Below are 23,782 nucleotides of genomic sequence, written 5' to 3' on the forward strand. Positions count from 1 at the left end.
CCTCTGTAATGTTGAGGTACAGTCCCTGGACACATTATGTACCTCTGTAATGTTGAGGTACAGTCCCTGGACCCATAATGTGCCTCTGACTACCTGCCACAGGATGGGTCTGGGCTACATAATAACGTAACTGTTGGTTAGTTTAGTGAAGTTAGTGACAGTGTATAGTGTACTTTCACTATCATTATTGATGGATAGCTTACCCAGAGTTCTAGCACATCTAGGATAGCTTACCCAGAGTTCTAGCACATCTAGGATAGCTTACCCAGAGTTCTAGCACATCTAGGATAGCTTACCCAGAGTTCTAGCACATCTAGGATAGCTTACCCAGAGTTCTAGCACATCTAGGATAGCTTACCCAGAGTTCTAGCACATCTAGGATAGCTTACCCAGAGTTCTAGCACATCTAGGATAGCTTACCCAGAGTTCTAGCACATCTAGGATAGCTTACCCAGAGTTTTAGCACATCTAGGATAGCTTACCCAGAGTTCTAGCACATCTAGGATAGCTTACCCAGAGTTCTAGCACATCTAGGATAGCTTACCCAGAGTTCTAGCACATCTAGGGTAGCTTACCCAGAGTTCTAGCACATCTAGGATAGCTTACCCAGAGTTCTAGCACATCTAGGATAGCTTACCCAGAGTTCTAGCACATCTAGGATAGCTTACCCAGAGTTCTAGCACATCTAGGATAGCTTACCCAGAGTTCTAGCACATCTAGGATAGCTTACCCAGAGTTCTAGCACATCTAGGATAGCTTACCCAGAGTTCTAGCACATCTAGGATAGCTTACCCAGAGTTCTAGCACATCTAGGATAGCTTACCCAGAGTTCTAGCACATCTAGGATATCCTACCCAGAGTTCTAGCACATCTAGGATAGCTTACCCAGAGTTCTAGCACATCTAGGATAGCTTACCCAGAGTTCTAGCACATCTAGGATAGCTTACCCAGAGTTCTAGCACATCTAGGATATCCTACCCAGAGTTCTAGCACATCTAGGATAGCTTACCCAGAGTTCTAGCACATCTAGCATACCTTACCCAGAGTTCTAGCACATCTAGGATACCTTACCCAGAGTTCTAGCACATCTAGGATACTTTACTCAGAGTTCTAGCACATCTAGGATACCTTACCCAGAGTTCTAGCACATCTAGGATACCTTACCCAGAGTTCTAGCACATCTAGGATACCTTACCCAGAGTTCTAGCACATCTAGGATACCTTACTCAGAGTTCTAGCACATCTAACACACACGGTGCTTGAGTTTAGCTAATTCTAGCACTGTGCTAGGTTTCATTTCCAAAGCCCAATACCTGGAGTATACCTGGAGAGGGTTCCATGGGTCAGCGCCCCCCGCGGCCCGGTCTGTGACCAGGCTCATGGAGAAAATGTCCTCAGAAATTTCTAGCCTGGCATCACTAGCAGGAGATTTCTAGACACTGTTCTCTAGTACACTAGGTTAGCCAGGGTTAGAACACAGTTTTCTAGCACACACCTGACTAGATTTCTATAGGTTAGCAATCTATAACACAGTCCTCTAGCACAGAGATAGGCTTTACAGGTTAGCAGTTATAATGCAGTTTGCTACTACACAATGCTAGGTTTCACTAGCTTAGCTAGTTATAACAGTTGTCTAGCACTAGTAACTCTAGGTTTTATCTTCACTAGTATTTCTCATATTACACACAAGGGAAAACCCAAGATAAGTTTTTCCGAAGATCTTCACGCTTTGCTACCCTAAGTATCCTTATCTGGTAGGATTTGCCAAGCGTGCCCAACCATACCCACAAAAACAACACAGTACAATAGACTGCTACTAGAAGCCATTGTGCCCCCAGGAGGGGGTGTGGCTATGCCCCCTGATACCTCCACTAGAGCCAAGACTTTTGAGAATGTAGGGGGGGAGGGGTACGAGGTGGGTTGGCACTCTATTGACAAGGTGGGTTGGCACTCTATTGAGCCTGATCTCTCCCACCAAGGTAGTGCCTCGAAGAAGTTACACTTTTACCATCATTCTACTGTTTTGCCAGAACAGATTTGCCACCGAACTGGCTAGTTTATTGTCCATCTCATACCCATCCTATAGGTGGTAGTCAAAAGATTGCAGAGGTACATAATGAGTCCAGGGACTGGATTTCAACATTACAGAGGCACATAATGAGTCCAGGGACTGGATTTCAACATTACAGAGGCACATAATGGGTCCAGGGACTGGATTTCAACATTACAGAGGCACATAATGAGTCCAGGGACTGGATTTCAACATTACAGAGGCACATAATGAGTCCAGGGACTGGATTTCAACATTACAGAGGCACATAATGGGTCCAGGGACTGTACCTCAACATTACAGAGGTACATAATGGGTCCAGGGACTGTACCTCAACATTGCAGAGGTACATAATGGGTCCAGGGACTGTACCTCAACATTACAGAGGCACAAAATGGGTCCAGGGACTGTACCTCAACATTACAGAGGTACATAATGGATCCAGGGACTGTACCTCAACATTACAGAGGTACATAATGGCTCCAGGGACTGTACCTCAACATTACAGAGGCACATAATGGCTCCAGGGACTGTACCTCAACATTACAGAGGTACATAATGGCTCCAGGGACTGTACCTCAACATTACAGAGGTACATAATGGCTCCAGGGATTGTACCTCAACATTACAGAGGTACATAATGGGTCCAGGGACTGTACCTCAACATTACAGAGGCACATAATGGCTCCAGGGACTGTACCTCAACATTACAGAGGTACATAATGGCTCCAGGGACTGAGCCCCAAAGTTTTAACAGCTAAACAAGTTACAAAGGTACTGAACTCCAGGTAGATCTGGTCACAATCATGACCCAGTTACAAAGGTATCGTGTCTTCAAATTGATTTTCCATTTTCACCAATCAGATTTTTCTCTTTCAGGTTCAAAATTCTAATTTCCAGCTTAGAAATGTAATTAGGTTTTTATAAGAAATAGCAGTGAGTTATTAGGTAAAGCTCTGGCCTCATGTGTCCGTGGTTCAGTCCCCAGCAGGGGGGAAGATTAGATATGTTACCTCACACCTGCTGTCCCTGATCATCTAGCTGTAAGTAGGTACCTTGGTGTTAGTTACCTTATATCTGCTGTCAGTGCTCACCTAGCAGTAGGTACCTGGGTGTTATTCCTACACTTGCTGTCACTGTTCACCTAGCAATAAGCAGGTACCTGGGTGTTAGGTGACTGGTGTGGGTGACATCCTGGGGGACAAGAGTGAAGGACTGCAGTGGAAATAAGACAGACAGTCCTTGATGACGCACTGACTTTCTTGGGTTATCCTGAGTGGCTAATCTACCCTACCCTGGGTTATCCTGGATGGCTAACCCTCCCTACCCTGGGTTATCCTGGATGGCTAATCTTCCACACTCTGGATTATCCTGGATGGCTAACCCTCCACACTTTGGATTATCCTGGATGGCTAACCCTCCACACTCTGGATTATCCTGGATGGCTAACCCTCCACACTCTGGATTATCCTGGATGGCTAGCCCTCCACACTCTGGATTATCCTGGATGGCTAACCCTCCACACTTTGGATTATCCTGGATGGCTAACCCTCCACACTCTGGATTATTCTGGATGGCTAACCCTCCACACTCTGGATTATCCTGGATGGCTAGCTCTCCACACTCTGGATTATCCTGGATGGCTAACTCTCCACACTCTGGATTATCATGGATGGCTAACTCTCCACACTCTGGATTATCATGGATGGCTAACTCTCCACACTCTGGATTATCATGGATGGCTAACTCTCCACACTCTGGATTATCCTGGATGGCTAGCTCTCCACACTCTGGATTATCCTGGATGGCTAACTCTCCACACTCTGGATTATCATGGATGGCTAACTCTCCACACTCTGGATTATCATGGATGGCTAACTCTCCACACTCTGGATTATCCTGGATGGCTAACTCTCCACACTCTGGATTATCCTGGATAGCTAACTCTCCGGGTTAAAAGTACGAACATATTTTATGTTTGCTTACCGAAGAAGATTTTGTCACCTTTGAAACCTATAAATCTGTAACTCTGGTCTTCCGTCTTGGGGGTCGTCACCCACCACCTGGTGGAGGTGCCATTGCCGCTCTTCAGCCACTTCACCAAGCCACTTGATTCACTCATCCACCGGAATAAATAAGCCAGGTAGCGTAATAACATCAAACAAGGTATTGCCACACAGGGGACGGAGTCCAACTAGAAGTCACACTAACCCACAGATACAAGTTAAATTCCCCTTGTTTTCGTAATGTAAAAGAAATCACTAGGGTTCCAGAGCTCTGTCCAGTGTCGAAAATATCAAAACAAGTCCTCCATAAGAACATCAAAGGTATTAAAAGGCTCCAGTGCAGATAAATAGCCGCTATGTTAATCTAACTGCCCCGCTACACAACCAGACACAGCTTCCACAGGTGCACTCAGAGAGAACAGTTCTCAGTACTGACGCCACGAGAGATACATCAGATGCACCCTGGCGACTTCCTAGATTAAAAAAAAAACTGGTCATACAGGTTTAAGGCCTGTGCGGAATAAATGCCTGCAAATACACCTCCCCCAGCTGCCCACAAAGGGTGGTCATCGCGGTTTTGATTCCCTGGCACGGACAAACGTCCGGTTGCCTTGACTACTTAGTAAATAAAATGCATGTTAGTGTTAACTGACTTGTGGGCAGCATCCAGGAAAACTGTGTTGCGAAACTCCAGTCCTGTTGGGATGTTATGTCGTGAGTAGGACTAAACTAAATTCCAGTGTATGGAACTCCAGTACTTGTTGGAATGTGATATCGTAAGAAAATACTCCAGTCCAGTGTATGGAACTCCAGTACGTGCTGGAATGTGATATCGTAAGAAAATACTCCAGTCCAGTGTATGGAACTCCAGTACGTGCTGGAATGTGATATCGTGTTTAAGAAAATACTCCAGTGTATGGAACTCCAGTACCTGCTGGAATGTGATATCGTGTTTAAGAAAATACTCCAGTCCAGTGTCTGGAACTCCAGTACGTGCTGGAATGTGATATCGTGTTTAAGAAAATACTCCAGTGTATGGAACTCCAGTACCTGCTGGAATGCGATATCGTGTTTAAGAAAATACTCCAGTCCAGTGTATGGAACTCCAGTACCTGCTGGAATGCGATATCGTGTTTAAGAAAATACTCCAGTGTATGGAACTCCAGTACCTGCTGGAATGCGATATCGTGTTTAAGAAAATACTCCAGTCCAGTGTATGGAACTCCAGTACCTGCTGGAATGTGATATCGTGTTTAAGAAAATACTCCAGTCCAGTGTATGGAACTCCAGTACCTGCTGGAATGTGATCATGAGTTGAATAAAAGGTATTCGTGTACCTGCTGGAAGTACCAAGTACCAGTTTTCTGAAGGTTACATGAAAATGTTAGGTCACTGCACCTGTGGCCCGGTCTCAGATCAGGCTTCTTGATGACCTAATTAACCAGCTTCTTGTCACTAGCCGCACGTAGTCCAGTACAGACACCACAGTCTGGCTCATCAGGGACTGACCTGACGACCTTACCAAGTATTCAATTGAAGATAGCTAGAGTGTTGGTAATTCCCCATTTACTTGGAGTTTACCTGGAGAGAGTTCCTGGGGTCAACGCCCCTGCGGCCCGATCTGTGACCAGGCTTCTTGGTGGATCAGAGCCTGATCCAGTATACAGAATGTTGAAAAGTCTTGGTCCCTTTACACTTATCGATATCTCTTATTGTACTCATGGTAACCCTACATGGTAACCCAACATGGTAACCCTACATTTAAGTGGTATTTTGCACTGTTTGCCAAGCCACTTGTTTTCGTGGGGAGTAATTTAGGTATTTAAATCTGGGACCAACCCCTCAAGAGTTTTCTGTGTAAATTATGATGTATCTTTCTCGTCTTCATTCCAGGGAGTAGAGTTCAGGTGTTCCCAGTAATTTAGATACCCGACTGAATTTATACTTGGTCAAGATTTTCTATACTTAATATAGTTCTAACGTTCTGCCGACCTTAAAATGGGCTGTTAGAATACAGCAATATTCAAGACTAGAGAAAATAACTAGCTTAAAGAATATCGCCACTGGCTTGACACTTCATGTTAAACTTTCTAGTTATCCTGGCATCTGTGTTAGCAACATTGTTGTGATCCTTATGATTAAGTCCCCAATTCCTCTCTAATCAGGGATTTACGTTTCTTTTTATATTTCGTTCTAGTTTTAAATTATTCCTCCAAGACTTTTTTTTTAGGTTATCGTGAAGGGGTAGTTCACATTATGTACAATAAGTGTACTTTCGTATACCTGTTGCTAAACAAACTTGCTTACCTTGAGAATGCTTCAGTCGATCGTCTTCATATTTTTCAAGCTGGTGTACTGTGACTAGGGAAAGATGCATGATGCTATTGACAAGTGCAGCTTCCCTCTGGAGTATGCCTGGAGAGGGTTTCAGGGGGTCAACGAGAGGGTTTCTGGGGGTCAACGTCCTCCGGACCCGGTCTGTGCCGAGGCCTCTCAGTGGCTCAGAGCATCAGCCGGGCTGCTCTGTTTTATACTACTCACCAGTCATGTTTTTTCATGAAGTAAGTTAGAACCATTTCTGATCACTTTTAAAACTGCAACACTGATGTAACCTTGTGAAGGTAGCCACTGCAACACTGGTGTAACCTTGTGAAGGTAGCCACTGCAACACTGGTGTAACCTTGTGAAGGTAGCCACTACAACACTGATGTAACCTTGTGAAGGTAGCTACTACAACACTGATGTAACCTTGTGAAGGTAGCCACTACAACACTGATGTAACCTTGTGAAGGTAGCCACTACAACACTGATGTAACCTTGTGAAGGTAGCCACTACAACACTGATGTAACCTTGTGAAGGTAGCTACTACAACACTGATGTAACCTTGTGAAGGTAGCCACTACAACACTGATGTAACCTTGTGAAGGTAGCCACTACAACACTGATGTAACCTTGTGAAGGTAGCTACTACAACACTGATGTAACCTTGTGAAGGTAGCTACTACAACACTGATGTAACCTTGTGAAGGTAGCTACTACAACACTGATGTAACCTTGTGAAGGTAGCTACTACAACACTGATGTAACCTTGTGAAGGTAGCTACTACAACACTAGTGTAACCTTGTGAAGGTAGCCACTACAACACTGATGTAACCTTGTGAAGGTAGCTACTACAACACTAGTGTAACCTTGTGAAGGTAGCTACTACAACACTGATGTAACCTTGTGAAGGTAGCTACTACAACACTGATGTAACCTTGTGAAGGTAGCTACTACAACACTGATGTAACCTTGTGAAGGTAGCCACTACAACACTGATGTAACCTTGTGAAGGTAGCCACTACAACACTGATGTAACCTTGTGAAGGTAGATGTAACCTTGTGAAGGTAGCTACTACAACACTGATGTAACCTTGTGAAGGTACTACAACACTGATGTAACCACTACAACACTGATGTAACCTTGTGAAGGTAGCTACTACAACACTGATGTAACCTTGTGAAGGTAGCTACTACAACACTGATGTAACCTTGTGAAGGTAGCTACTACAACACTGATGTAACCTTGTGAAGGTAGCTACTACAACACTGATGTAACCTTGTGAAGGTAGCTACTACAACACTGATGTAACCTTGTGAAGGTAGCCACTACAACACTGATGTAACCTTGTGAAGGTAGCTACTACAACACTGATGTAACCTTGTGAAGGTAGCTACTACAACACTGATGTAACCTTGTGAAGGTAGCTACTACAACACTGATGTAACCTTGTGAAGGTAGCTACTACAACACTGATGTAACCTTGTGAAGGTAGCTACTACAACACTAGTGTAACCTTGTGAAGGTAGCTACTACAACACTAGTGTAACCTTGTGAAGGTAGCTACTACAACACTGATGTAACCTTGTGAAGGTAGCCACTACAACACTGATGTAACCTTGTGAAGGTAGCTACTACAACACTGATGTAACCTTGTGAAGGTAGCTACTACAACACTGATGTAACCTTGTGAAGGTAGCTACTACAACACTAGTGTAACCTTGTGAAGGTAGCTACTACAACACTACAACACTGATGTAACCTTGTGAAGGTAGCTACTACAACACTGATGTAACCTTGTGAAGGTAGCTACTACAACACTGATGTAACCTTGTGAAGGTAGCTACTACAACACTGATGTAACCTTGTGAAGGTAGCTACTACAACACTGATGTAACCTTGTGAAGGTAGCTACTACAACACTGATGTAACCTTGTGAAGGTAGCTACTACAACACTGATGTAACCTTGTGAAGGTAGCTACTACAACACTGATGTAACCTTGTGAAGGTAACCACTACAACACTGATGTAACCTTGTGAAGGTAACCACTACAACACTGATGTAACCTTGTGAAGGTAGCTACTACAACACTGATGTAACCTTGTGAAGGTAGCTACTACAACACTGATGTAACCTTGTGAAGGTAGCTACTACAACACTGATGTAACCTTGTGAAGGTAGCTACTACAACACTGATGTAACCTTGTGAAGGTAGCTACTACAACACTGATGTAACCTTGTGAAGGTAGCTACTACAACACTGATGTAACCTTGTGAAGGTAGCTACTACAACACTGATGTAACCTTGTGAAGGTAGCTACTACAACACTGATGTAACCTTGTGAAGGTAGCTACTACAACACTGATGTAACCTTGTGAAGGTAGCTACTACAACACTAGTGTAACCTTGTGAAGGTAGCTACTACAACACTGATGTAACCTTGTGAAGGTAGCTACTACAACACTGATGTAACCTTGTGAAGGTAGCTACTACAACACTGATGTAACCTTGTGAAGGTAGCTACTACAACACTGATGTAACCTTGTGAAGGTAGCTACTACAACACTGATGTAACCTTGTGAAGGTAGCTACTACAACACTGATGTAACCTTGTGAAGGTAGCTACTACAACACTGATGTAACCTTGTGAAGGTAGCTACTACAACACTGATGTAACCTTGTGAAGGTAGCTACTACAACACTGATGTAACCTTGTGAAGGTAGCTACTACAACACTGATGTAACCTTGTGAAGGTAGCTACTACAACACTGATGTAACCTTGTGAAGGTAGCTACTACAACACTGATGTAACCTTGTGAAGGTAGCTACTACAACACTGATGTAACCTTGTGAAGGTAGCTACTACAACACTGATGTAACCTTGTGAAGGTAGCTACTACAACACTGATGTAACCTTGTGAAGGTAGCTACTACAACACTGATGTAACCTTGTGAAGGTAGCTACTACAACACTGATGTAACCTTGTGAAGGTAGCCACTACAACACTGATGTAACCTTGTGAAGGTAGCTACTACAACACTGATGTAACCTTGTGAAGGTAGCTACTACAACACTGATGTAACCTTGTGAAGGTAGCTACTACAACACTGATGTAACCTTGTGAAGGTAGCCACTACAACACTGATGTAACCTTGTGAAGGTAGCTACTACAACACTGATGTAACCTTGTGAAGGTAGCTACTACAACACTGATGTAACCTTGTGAAGGTAGCTACTACAACACTGATGTAACCTTGTGAAGGTAGCTACTACAACACTGATGTAACCTTGTGAAGGTAGCTACTACAACACTGATGTAACCTTGTGAAGGTAGCTACTACAACACTGATGTAACCTTGTGAAGGTAGCTACTACAACACTGATGTAACCTTGTGAAGGTAGCTACTACAACACTGATGTAACCTTGTGAAGGTAGCTACTACAACACTGATGTAACCTTGTGAAGGTAGCTACTACAACACTGATGTAACCTTGTGAAGGTAGCTACTACAACACTGATGTAACCTTGTGAAGGTAGCTACTACAACACTGATGTAACCTTGTGAAGGTAGCTACTACAACACTGATGTAACCTTGTGAAGGTAGCTACTACAACACTGATGTAACCTTGTGAAGGTAGCTACTACAACACTGATGTAACCTTGTGAAGGTAGCTACTACAACACTGATGTAACCTTGTGAAGGTAGCTACTACAACACTGATGTAACCTTGTGAAGGTAGCTACTACAACACTGATGTAACCTTGTGAAGGTATGTAACCTTGTGAAGGTAGCTACTACAACACTGATGTAACCTTGTGAAGGTAGCTACTACAACACTGATGTAACCTTGTGAAGGTAGCTACTACAACACTGATGTAACCTTGTGAAGGTAGCTACTACAACACTGATGTAACCTTGTGAAGGTAGCTACTACAACACTGATGTAACCTTGTGAAGGTAGCTACTACAACACTGATGTAACCTTGTGAAGGTATGCTTGTGAAGGTAGCCACTACAACACTGATGTAACCTTGTGAAGGTAGCTACTACAACACTGATGTAACCTTGTGAAGGTAGCTACTACAACACTGATGTAACCTTGTGAAGGTAGCCACTACAACACTGATGTAACCTTGTGAAGGTAGCTACTACAACACTGATGTAACCTTGTGAAGGTAGCCACTACAACACTGATGTAACCTTGTGAAGGTAGCTACTACAACACTGATGTAACCTTGTGAAGGTAGCTACTACAACACTGATGTAACCTTGTGAAGGTAGCTACTACAACACTGATGTAACCTTGTGAAGGTAGCTACTACAACACTGATGTAACCTTGTGAAGGTAGCTACTACAACACTGATGTAACCTTGTGAAGGTAGCTACTACAACACTGATGTAACCTTGTGAAGGTAGCTACTACAACACTGATGTAACCTTGTGAAGGTAGCTACTACAACACTGATGTAACCTTGTGAAGGTAGCTACTACAACACTGATGTAACCTTGTGAAGGTAGCTACTACAACACTGATGTAACCTTGTGAAGGTAGCTACTACAACACTGATGTAACCTTGTGAAGGTAGCTACTACAACACTGATGTAACCTTGTGAAGGTAGCTACTACAACACTGATGTAACCTTGTGAAGGTAGCTACTACAACACTGATGTAACCTTGTGAAGGTAGCTACTACAACACTGATGTAACCTTGTGAAGGTAGCTACTACAACACTGATGTAACCTTGTGAAGGTAGCTACTGCAACACTGATGTAACCTTGTGAAGGTAGCTACTACAACACTGATGTAACCTTGTGAAGGTAGCTACTACAACACTGATGTAACCTTGTGAAGGTAGCTACTACAACACTGATGTAACCTTGTGAAGGTAGCTACTACAACACTGATGTAACCTTGTGAAGGTAGCTACTACAACACTGATGTAACCTTGTGAAGGTAGCTACTACAACACTGATGTAACCTTGTGAAGGTAGCTACTACAACACTGATGTAACCTTGTGAAGGTAGCTACTACAACACTGATGTAACCTTGTGAAGGTAGCTACTACAACACTGATGTAACCTTGTGAAGGTAGCTACTACAACACTGATGTAACCTTGTGAAGGTAGCCACTACAACACTGATGTAACCTTGTGAAGGTAGCTACTACAACACTGATGTAACCTTGTGAAGGTAGCCACTACAACACTGATGTAACCTTGTGAAGGTAGCTACTACAACACTGATGTAACCTTGTGAAGGTAGCTACTACAACACTGATGTAACCTTGTGAAGGTAGCCACTACAACACTGATGTAACCTTGTGAAGGTAGCTACTACAACACTGATGTAACCTTGTGAAGGTAGCTACTACAACACTGATGTAACCTTGTGAAGGTAGCTACTACAACACTGATGTAACCTTGTGAAGGTAGCTACTACAACACTGATGTAACCTTGTGAAGGTAGCTACTACAACACTGATGTAACCTTGTGAAGGTAGCTACTACAACACTGATGTAACCTTGTGAAGGTACACTACAACACTGATGTAACCTTGTGAAGGTAGCCACTACAACACTGATGTAACCTTGTGAAGGTAGCTACTACAACACTGATGTAACCTTGTGAAGGTAGCTACTACAACACTGATGTAACCTTGTGAAGGTAGCTACTACAACACTGATGTAACCTTGTGAAGGTAGCTACTACAACACTGATGTAACCTTGTGAAGGTAGCTACTACAACACTGATGTAACCTTGTGAAGGTAGCTACTACAACACTGATGTAACCTTGTGAAGGTAGCTACTACAACACTGATGTAACCTTGTGAAGGTAGCTACTACAACACTGATGTAACCTTGTGAAGGTAGCTACTACAACACTGATGTAACCTTGTGAAGGTAGCCACTACAACACTGATGTAACCTTGTGAAGGTAGCTACTACAACACTGATGTAACCTTGTGAAGGTAGCTACTACAACACTGATGTAACCTTGTGAAGGTAGCTACTACAACACTGATGTAACCTTGTGAAGGTAGCTACTACAACACTGATGTAACCTTGTGAAGGTAGCTACTACAACACTGATGTAACCTTGTGAAGGTAGCTACTACAACACTGATGTAACCTTGTGAAGGTAGCTACTACAACACTGATGTAACCTTGTGAAGGTAGCTACTACAACACTGATGTAACCTTGTGAAGGTAGCTACTACAACACTGATGTAACCTTGTGAAGGTAGCTACTACAACACTGATGTAACCTTGTGAAGGTAGCTACTACAACACTGATGTAACCTTGTGAAGGTAGCTACTACAACACTGATGTAACCTTGTGAAGGTAGCTACTACAACACTGATGTAACCTTGTGAAGGTAGCTACTACAACACTGATGTAACCTTGTGAAGGTAGCTACTACAACACTGATGTAACCTTGTGAAGGTAGCTACTACAACACTGATGTAACCTTGTGAAGGTAGCTACTACAACACTGATGTAACCTTGTGAAGGTAGCTACTACAACACTGATGTAACCTTGTGAAGGTAGCTACTACAACACTGATGTAACCTTGTGAAGGTAGCTACTACAACACTGATGTAACCTTGTGAAGGTAGCTACTACAACACTGATGTAACCTTGTGAAGGTAACCACTACAACACTGATGTAACCTTGTGAAGGTAGCTACTACAACACTGATGTAACCTTGTGAAGGTAGCTACTACAACACTGATGTAACCTTGTGAAGGTAGCTACTACAACACTGATGTAACCTTGTGAAGGTAGCTACTACAACACTGATGTAACCTTGTGAAGGTAGCTACTACAACACTGATGTAACCTTGTGAAGGTAGCTACTACAACACTGATGTAACCTTGTGAAGGTAGCTACTACAACACTGATGTAACCTTGTGAAGGTAGCTACTACAACACTGATGTAACCTTGTGAAGGTAGCTACTACAACACTGATGTAACCTTGTGAAGGTAGCTACTACAACACTGATGTAACCTTGTGAAGGTAGCTACTACAACACTGATGTAACCTTGTGAAGGTAGCTACTACAACACTGATGTAACCTTGTGAAGGTAGCTACTACAACACTGATGTAACCTTGTGAAGGTAGCCACTACAACACTGATGTAACCTTGTGAAGGTAGCTACTACAACACTGATGTAACCTTGTGAAGGTAGCTACTACAACACTGATGTAACCTTGTGAAGGTAGCTACTACAACACTGATGTAACCTTGTGAAGGTAGCTACTACAACACTGATGTAACCTTGTGAAGGTAGCTACTACAACACTGATGTAACCTTGTGAAGGTAGCTACTACAACACTGATGTAACCTTGTGAAGGTAGCTACTACAACACTGATGTAACCTTGTGAAGGTAGCTACTACAACACTGATGTAACCTTGTGAAGGTAGCTACTACAACACTGATGTAACCTTGTGAAGGTAGCTACTACAACACTGATGTAACCTTGTGAAGGTAGCTACTACAACACTGATGTAACCTTGTGAAGGTAGCTACTACAACACTGATGTAACCTTGTGAAGGTAGCTACTACAACACTGATGTAACCTTGTGAAGGTAGCTACTACAACACTGATGTAACCTTGTGAAGGTAGCTACTACAACACTGATGTAACCTTGTGAAGGTAGCTACTACAACACTGATGTAACCTTGTGAAGGTAGCTACTACAACACTGATGTAACCTTGTGAAGGTAGCTACTACAACACTGATGTAACCTTGTGAAGGTAGCTACTACAACACTGATGTAACCTTGTGAAGGTAGCTACTACAACACTGATGTAACCTTGTGAAGGTAGCCACTACAACACTGATGTAACCTTGTGAAGGTAGCTACTACAACACTAGTGTAACCTTGTGAAGGTAGCTACTACAACACTGATGTAACCTTGTGAAGGTAGCTACTACAACACTGATGTAACCTTGTGAAGGTAGCTACTACAACACTGATGTAACCTTGTGAAGGTAGCTACTACAACACTGATGTAACCTTGTGAAGGTAGCTACTACAACACTGATGTAACCTTGTGAAGGTAGCTACTACAACACTGATGTAACCTTGTGAAGGTAGCTACTACAACACTGATGTAACCTTGTGAAGGTAGCTACTACAACACTGATGTAACCTTGTGAAGGTAGCTACTACAACACTGATGTAACCTTGTGAAGGTAGCTACTACAACACTGATGTAACCTTGTGAAGGTAGCTACTACAACACTGATGTAACCTTGTGAAGGTAGCTACTACAACACTGATGTAACCTTGTGAAGGTAGCTACTACAACACTGATGTAACCTTGTGAAGGTAGCTACTACAACACTGATGTAACCTTGTGAAGGTAGCTACTACAACACTGATGTAACCTTGTGAAGGTAGCTACTACAACACTGATGTAACCTTGTGAAGGTAGCTACTACAACACTGATGTAACCTTGTGAAGGTAGCTACTACAACACTGATGTAACCTTGTGAAGGTAGCTACTACAACACTGATGTAACCTTGTGAAGGTAGCTACTACAACACTGATGTAACCTTGTGAAGGTAGCTACTACAACACTGATGTAACCTTGTGAAGGTAGCTACTGATGTAACCTTGTGAAGGTAACACTGATGTAACCTTGTGAAGGTAGCTACTACAACACTGATGTAACCTTGTGAAGGTAGCTACTACAACACTGATGTAACCTTGTGAAGGTAGCTACTACAACACTGATGTAACCTTGTGAAGGTAGCTACTACAACACTGATGTAACCTTGTGAAGGTAGCTACTACAACACTGATGTAACCTTGTGAAGGTAGCTACTACAACACTGATGTAACCTTGTGAAGGTAGCTACTACAACACTGATGTAACCTTGTGAAGGTAGCTACTACAACACTGATGTAACCTTGTGAAGGTAGCTACTACAACACTGATGTAACCTTGTGAAGGTAGCTACTACAACACTGATGTAACCTTGTGAAGGTAGCCACTACAACACTGATGTAACCTTGTGAAGGTAGCTACTACAACACTGATGTAACCTTGTGAAGGTAGCTACTACAACACTGATGTAACCTTGTGAAGGTAGCTACTACAACACTGATGTAACCTTGTGAAGGTAGCCACTACAACACTGATGTAACCTTGTGAAGGTAGCTACTACAACACTGATGTAACCTTGTGAAGGTAGCTACTACAACACTGATGTAACCTTGTGAAGGTAGCTACTACAACACTGATGTAACCTTGTGAAGGTAGCTACTACAACACTGATGTAACCTTGTGAAGGTAGCTACTACAACACTGATGTAACCTTGTGAAGGTAGCTACTACAACACTGATGTAACCTTGTGAAGGTAGCTACTACAACACTGATGTAACCTTGTGAAGGTAGCTACTACAACACTGATGTAACCTTGTGAAGGTAGCTACTACAACACTGATGTAACCTTGTGAAGGTAGCTACTACAACACTGATGTAACCTTGTGAAGGTAGCTACTACAACACTGATGTAACCTTGTGAAGGTAGCTTGTGAAGGTACTACAACACTGATGTAACCTTGTGAAGGTAGCTACTACAACACTGATGTAACCTTGTGAAGGTAGCTACTACAACACTGATGTAACCTTGTGAAGGTAGCTACTACAACACTGATGTAACCTTGTGAAGGTAGCTACTACAACACTGATGTAACCTTGTGAAGGTAGCTACTACAACACTGATGTAACCTTGTGAAGGTAGCTACTACAACACTGATGTAACCTTGTGAAGGTAGCAACTACAACACTGATGTAACCTTGTGAAGGTAGCTACTACAACACTGATGTAACCTTGTGAAGGTAACCTTGTGAAGGGAGCTACTACAACACTGATGTAACCTTGTGAAGGTAGCTACTACAACACTGATGTAACCTTGTGAAGGTAGCTACTACAACACTGATGTAACCTTGTGAAGGTAGCTACTACAACACTGATGTAACCTTGTGAAGGTAGCTACTACAACACTGATGTAACCTTGTGAAGGTAGCCACTACAACACTGATGTAACCTTGTGAAGGTAGCTACTACAACACTGATGTAACCTTGTGAAGGTAGCTACTACAACACTGATGTAACCTTGTGAAGGTAGCTACTACAACACTGGTGTAACCTTGTGAAGGTAGCTACTACAACACTGATGTAACCTTGTGAAGGTAGCTACTACAACACTGATGTAACCTTGTGAAGGTAGCTACTACAACACTGATGTAACCTTGTGAAGGTAGCTACTACAACACTGATGTAACCTTGTGAAGGTAGCTACTACAACACTGATGTAACCTTGTGAAGGTAGCTACTACAACACTGATGTAACCTTGTGAAGGTAGCTACTACAACACTGATGTAACCTTGTGAAGGTAGCTACTACAACACTGATGTAACCTTGTGAAGGTAGCTACTACAACACTATGTAACCTTGTGAAGGTACTACAACACTGATGTAACCTTGTGAAGGTAGCTACTACAACACTGATGTAACCTTGTGAAGGTAGCTACTACAACACTGATGTAACCTTGTGAAGGTAGCTACTACAACACTGATGTAACCTTGTGAAGGTAGCTACTACAACACTGATGTAACCTTGTGAAGGTAGCTACTACAACACTGATGTAACCTTGTGAAGGTAGCTACTACAACACTGATGTAACCTTGTGAAGGTAGCTACTACAACACTGATGTAACCTTGTGAAGGTAGCTACTACAACACTGATGTAACCTTGTGAAGGTAGCTACTACAACACTGATGTAACCTTGTGAAGGTAGCTACTACAACACTGATGTAACCTTGTGAAGGTAGCTACTACAACACTGATGTAACCTTGTGAAGGTAGCTACTACAACACTGATGTAACCTTGTGAAGGTAGCTACTACAACACTGATGTAACCTTGTGAAGGTAGCTACTACAACACTGATGTAACCTTGTGAAGGTAGCTACTACAACACTAGCTACTGCAACACTGATGTAACCTTGTGAAGGTAGCCACTACAACACTGATGTAACCTTGTGAAGGTAGCTACTACAACACTGATGTAACCTTGTGAAGGTAGCCACTACAACACTGATGTAACCTTGTGAAGGTAGCTACTACAACACTGATGTAACCTTGTGAAGGTAGCTACTACAACACTGATGTAACCTTGTGAAGGTAGCTACTACAACACTGATGTAACCTTGTGAAGGTAGCTACTACAACACTGATGTAACCTTGTGAAGGTAGCTACTACAACACTGATGTAACCTTGTGAAGGTAGCTACTACAACACTGATGTAACCTTGTGAAGGTAGCTACTACAACACTGATGTAACCTTGTGAAGGTAGCTACTACAACACTGATGTAACCTTGTGAAGGTAGCTACTACAACACTGATGTAACCTTGTGAAGGTAGCTACTACAACACTGATGTAACCTTGTGAAGGTAGCCACTACAACACTGATGTAACCTTGTGAAGGTAGCTACTACAACACTGATGTAACCTTGTGAAGGTAGCTACTACAACACTGATGTAACCTTGTGAAGGTAGCTACTACAACACTGATGTAACCTTGTGAAGGTAGCTACTACAACACTGATGTAACCTTGTGAAGGTAGCTACTACAACACTGATGTAACCTTGTGAAGGTAGCTACTACAACACTGATGTAACCTTGTGAAGGTAGCTACTACAACACTGATGTAACCTTGTGAAGGTAGCTACTACAACACTGATGTAACCTTGTGAAGGTAGCTACTACAACACTGATGTAACCTTGTGAAGGTAGCTACTACAACACTGATGTAACCTTGTGAAGGTAGCTACTACAACACTGATGTAACCTTGTGAAGGTAGCTACTACAACACTGATGTAACCTTGTGAAGGTAGCTACTACAACACTGATGTAACCTTGTGAAGGTAGCTACTACAACACTGATGTAACCTTGTGAAGGTAGCTACTACAACACTGATGTAACCTTGTGTTGGTAGCTACTACAACACTGATGTAACCTTGTGAAGGTAGCTACTACAACACTGATGTAACCTTGTGAAGGTAGCTACTACAACACTGATGTAACCTTGTGAAGGTAGCTACTACAACACTGATGTAACCTTGTGAAGGTAGCCACTACAACACTGATGTAACCTTGTGAAGGTAGCTACTACAACACTGATGTAACCTTGTGAAGGTAGCTACTACAACACTGATGTAACCTTGTGAAGGTAGCTACTACAACACTGATGTAACCTTGTGAAGGTAGCTACTACAACACTGATGTAACCTTGTGAAGGTAGCTACTACAACACTGATGTAACCTTGTGAAGGTAGCTACTACAACACTGATGTAACCTTGTGAAGGTAGCTACTACAACACTGATGTAACCTTGTGAAGGTAGCTACTACAACACTGATGTAACCTTGTGAAGGTAGCTACTACAACACTGATGTAACCTTGTGAAGGTAGCCACTACAACACTGATGTAACCTTGTGAAGGTAGCTACTACAACACTGATGTAACCTTGTGAAGGTAGCCACTACAACACTAGTGTAACCTTGTGAAGGTAGCTACTACAACACTGATGTAACCTTGTGAAGGTAGCTACTACAACACTGATGTAACCTTGTGAAGGTAGCTACTACAACACTGATGTAACCTTGTGAAGGTAGCTACTACAACACTGATGTAACCTTGTGAAGGTAGCTACTACAACACTGATGTAACCTTGTGAAGGTAGCTACTACAACACTGATGTAACCTTGTGAAGGTAGCTACTACAACACTGATGTAACCTTGTGAAGGTAGCTACTACAACACTGATGTAACCTTGTGAAGGTAGCTACTACAACACTGATGTAACCTTGTGAAGGTAGCTACTACAACACTGATGTAACCTTGTGAAGGTAGCTACTACAACACTGATGTAACCTTGTGAAGGTAGCTACTACAACACTGATGTAACCTTGTGAAGGTAGCTACTACAACACTGATGTAACCTTGTGAAGGTAGCTACTACAACACTGATGTAACCTTGTGAAGGTAGCCACTACAACACTGATGTAACCTTGTGAAGGTAGCTACTACAACACTGATGTAACCTTGTGAAGGTAGCTACTACAACACTGATGTAACCTTGTGAAGGTAGCTACTACAACACTGATGTAACCTTGTGAAGGTAGCTACTACAACACTGATGTAACCTTGTGAAGGTAGCTACTACAACACTAGTGTAACCTTGTGAAGGTAGCTACTACAACACTGATGTAACCTTGTGAAGGTAGCTACTACAACACTGATGTAACCTTGTGAAGGTAGCTACTACAACACTGATGTAACCTTGTGAAGGTAGCTACTACAACACTGATGTAACCTTGTGAAGGTAGCTACTACAACACTGATGTAACCTTGTGAAGGTAGCTACTACAACACTAGTGTAACCTTGTGAAGGTAGCTACTACAACACTGATGTAACCTTGTGAAGGTAGCTACTACAACACTGATGTAACCTTGTGAAGGTAGCTACTACAACACTGATGTAACCTTGTGAAGGTAGCTACTACAACACTGATGTAACCTTGTGAAGGTAGCTACTACAACACTGATGTAACCTTGTGAAGGTAGCTACTACAACACTGATGTAACCTTGTGAAGGTAGCTACTACAACACTGATGTAACCTTGTGAAGGTAGCTACTACAACACTGATGTAACCTTGTGAAGGTAGCTACTACAACACTGATGTAACCTTGTGAAGGTAGCTACTACAACACTGATGTAACCTTGTGAAGGTAGCTACTACAACACTGATGTAACCTTGTGAAGGTAGCTACTACAACACTGATGTAACCTTGTGAAGGTAGCTACTACAACACTGATGTAACCTTGTGAAGGTAGCTACTACAACACTGATGTAACCTTGTGAAGGTAGCTACTACAACACTGATGTAACCTTGTGAAGGTAGCTACTACAACACTGATGTAACCTTGTGAAGGTAGCTACTACAACACTGATGTAACCTTGTGAAGGTAGCTACTACAACACTGATGTAACCTTGTGAAGGTAGCTACTACAACACTGATGTAACCTTGTGAAGGTAGCTACTACAACACTGATGTAACCTTGTGAAGGTAGCTACTACAACACTGATGTAACCTTGTGAAGGTAGCTACTACAACACTGATGTAACCTTGTGAAGGTAGCTACTACAACACTGATGTAACCTTGTGAAGGTAGCTACTACAACACTGATGTAACCTTGGGAAGGTAGCTACTACAACCTTGTGAAGGTAGCTACTACAACACTGATGTAACCTTGTGAAGGTAGCTACTACAACACTGATGTAACCTTGTGAAGGTAGCTACTACAACACTGATGTAACCTTGTGAAGGTAGCTACTACAACACTGATGTAACCTTGTGAAGGTAGCTACTACAACACTGATGTAACCTTGTGAAGGTAGCTACTACAACACTGATGTAACCTTGTGAAGGTAGCTACTACAACACTGATGTAACCTTGTGAAGGTAGCTACTACAACACTGATGTAACCTTGTGAAGGTAGCTACTACAACACTGATGTAACCTTGTGAAGGTAGCTACTACAACACTGATGTAACCTTGTGAAGGTAGCTACTACAACACTGATGTAACCTTGTGAAGGTAGCTACTACAACACTGATGTAACCTTGTGAAGGTAGCTACTACAACACTGATGTAACCTTGTGAAGGTAGCTACTACAACACTGATGTAACCTTGTGAAGGTAGCTACTACAACACTGCTACTACAACTGATGTAACCTTGTGAAGGTAGCTACTACAACACTGATGTAACCTTGTGAAGGTAGCTACTACAACACTGATGTAACCTTGTGAAGGTAGCTACTACAACACTGATGTAACCTTGTGAAGGTAGCTACTACAACACTGATGTAACCTTGTGAAGGTAGCTACTACAACACTGATGTAACCTTGTGAAGGTAGCTACTACAACACTGATGTAACCTTGTGAAGGTAGCTACTACAACACTGATGTAACCTTGTGAAGGTAGCTACTACAACACTGATGTAACCTTGTGAAGGTAGCTACTACAACACTGATGTAACCTTGTGAAGGTAGCTACTACAACACTGATGTAACCTTGTGAAGGTAGCTACTACAACACTGGTGTAACCTTGTGAAGGTAGCTACTACAACACTGATGTAACCTTGTGAAGGTAGCTACTACAACACTGATGTAAGCTACTACAACACTGATGTAACCTTGTGAAGGTAGCTACTACAACACTGATGTAACCTTGTGAAGGTAGCTACTACAACACTGATGTAACCTTGTGAAGGTAGCTACTACAACACTGATGTAACCTTGTGAAGGTAGCTACTACAACACTGATGTAACCTTGTGAAGGTAGCTACTACAACACTGATGTAACCTTGTGAAGGTAGCTACTACAACACTGATGTAACCTTGTGAAGGTAGCTACTACAACACTGATGTAACCTTGTGAAGGTAGCTACTACAACACTGATGTAACCTTGTGAAGGTAGCTACTACAACACTGATGTAACCTTGTGAAGGTAGCTACTACAACACTGATGTAACCTTGTGAAGGTAGCTACTACAACACTGATGTAACCTTGTGAAGGTAGCTACTACAACACTGATGTAACCTTGTGAAGGTAGCTACTACAACACTGATGTAACCTTGTGAAGGTAGCTACTACAACACTGATGTAACCTTGTGAAGGTAGCTACTACAACACTGATGTAACCTTGTGAAGGTAGCCACTACAACACTGATGTAACCTTGTGAAGGTAGCTACTACAACACTGATGTAACCTTGTGAAGGTAGCTACTACAACACTGATGTAACCTTGTGAAGGTAGCTACTACAACACTGATGTAACCTTGTGAAGGTAGCCACTACAACACTGATGTAACCTTGTGAAGGTAGCTACTACAACACTGATGTAACCTTGTGAAGGTAGCCACTACAACACTGATGTAACCTTGTGAAGGTAGCTACTACAACACTGATGTAACCTTGTGAAGGTAGCCACTACAACACTGATGTAACCTTGTGAAGGTAGCTACTACAACACTGATGTAACCTTGTGAAGGTAGCCACTACAACACTGATGTAACCTTGTGAAGGTAGCTACTACAACACTGATGTAACCTTGTGAAGGTAGCTACTACAACACTGATGTAACCTTGTGAAGGTAGCTACTACAACACTGATGTAACCTTGTGAAGGTAGCTACTACAACACTGATGTAACCTTGTGAAGGTAGCTACTGCAACACTGATGTAACCTTGTGAAGGTAGCTACTGCAACACTGGTGTGAGACATACGTACCTGCATACTTCATATGTAGAATATATATATATATATATATATATATATATATATATATATCTATCTATATATATATATATATATATATATATATATATATATATATATATAGATAGATAGCTCGCCATGTTCATGTTAATTAAGTGTATGTTGGAATGCTAGGTGTCAGGAATGCACACACAGGAGCCGTGACTCGACCCCTGCAACCACAATTAGGTGAGTACACACACACACACAGGAGCTGTGACTCGACCCCTGCAACCACAATTAGGTGAGTACACACACACACACACAGGAGCTGTGACTCGACCCCTGCAACCACAATTAGGTGGGTACACACACACACACACACAGGAGCTGTGACTCGACCCCTACAACCACAATTAGGTGGGTACACACACACAGGAGCTGTGAATCGACCCCTGCAACCACAATTATTTACACACACAGGAGCTGTGACTCGACCCCTACAACCACAATTAGGTACACACACAGGAGCTGTGACTCGACCCCTACAACCACAATTAGGTACACACACACACAGGAGCTGTGACTCGACCCCTACAACCACAATTAGGTAGGTACACACACACACACGTACACTCACACACACACCCACACACACACACACGTACACACACACCCACACACACTCACACACACGTACACACACAAGACAGGATGTTCCAGGGAGGGGACACAGAAACAAGAGGCCACAATTGGAAGTTGAAGACACAAATGAGTCAGAGAGATAGTAGGAAGTATTTCTTCAGTCATAGAGTTGTAAGGCAGTGGAATAGCCTAGAAAATGACGTAGTGGAGGCAGGAACCATACACAGTTTTAAGACGAGGTTTGATAAAGCTCATGGAGCGGGGAGAGAGAGGGCCTAGTAGCAACCGGTGAAGAGGCGGGGCCAGGAGCTAGGACTCGACCCCTGCAACCACAAATAGGTGAGTACAAATAGGTGAGTACACAGT

At 42.5% G+C, this 23,782-nt stretch overlaps 1 protein-coding gene across 9 annotated transcripts in view; it reads right to left on the minus strand.

Annotated features, from left to right (window-relative positions):
• The window catches only part of LOC128704677 (transient receptor potential cation channel subfamily A member 1 homolog), a 160,472-nt gene that overhangs the window by 112,510 nt on the left and 24,180 nt on the right, over positions 1 to 23,782 (minus strand). The window contains exon 1 of one of the 9 annotated variants that reach the window (XM_070079578.1): positions 4,037 to 4,501. The exons of 5 other annotated variants lie outside the window; for them this stretch is intronic. In XM_070079578.1, the coding sequence (XP_069935679.1) occupies positions 4,037 to 4,208 (172 nt within the window). In that variant the 5' untranslated portion in view covers positions 4,209 to 4,501. Of the gene's footprint in view, positions 1 to 1,495; positions 1,518 to 1,736; positions 1,844 to 4,036; positions 4,502 to 23,782 lie in introns of those variants that run through there. 3 more of the 9 variants (XM_070079581.1, XM_070079580.1, XM_070079583.1) reach the window with 3 other exon arrangements.

This window comes from Cherax quadricarinatus, chromosome 100 (genome assembly GCF_038502225.1).
Source record: "Cherax quadricarinatus isolate ZL_2023a chromosome 100, ASM3850222v1, whole genome shotgun sequence".
Lineage (NCBI taxonomy): Eukaryota > Metazoa > Arthropoda > Malacostraca > Decapoda > Parastacidae > Cherax > Cherax quadricarinatus.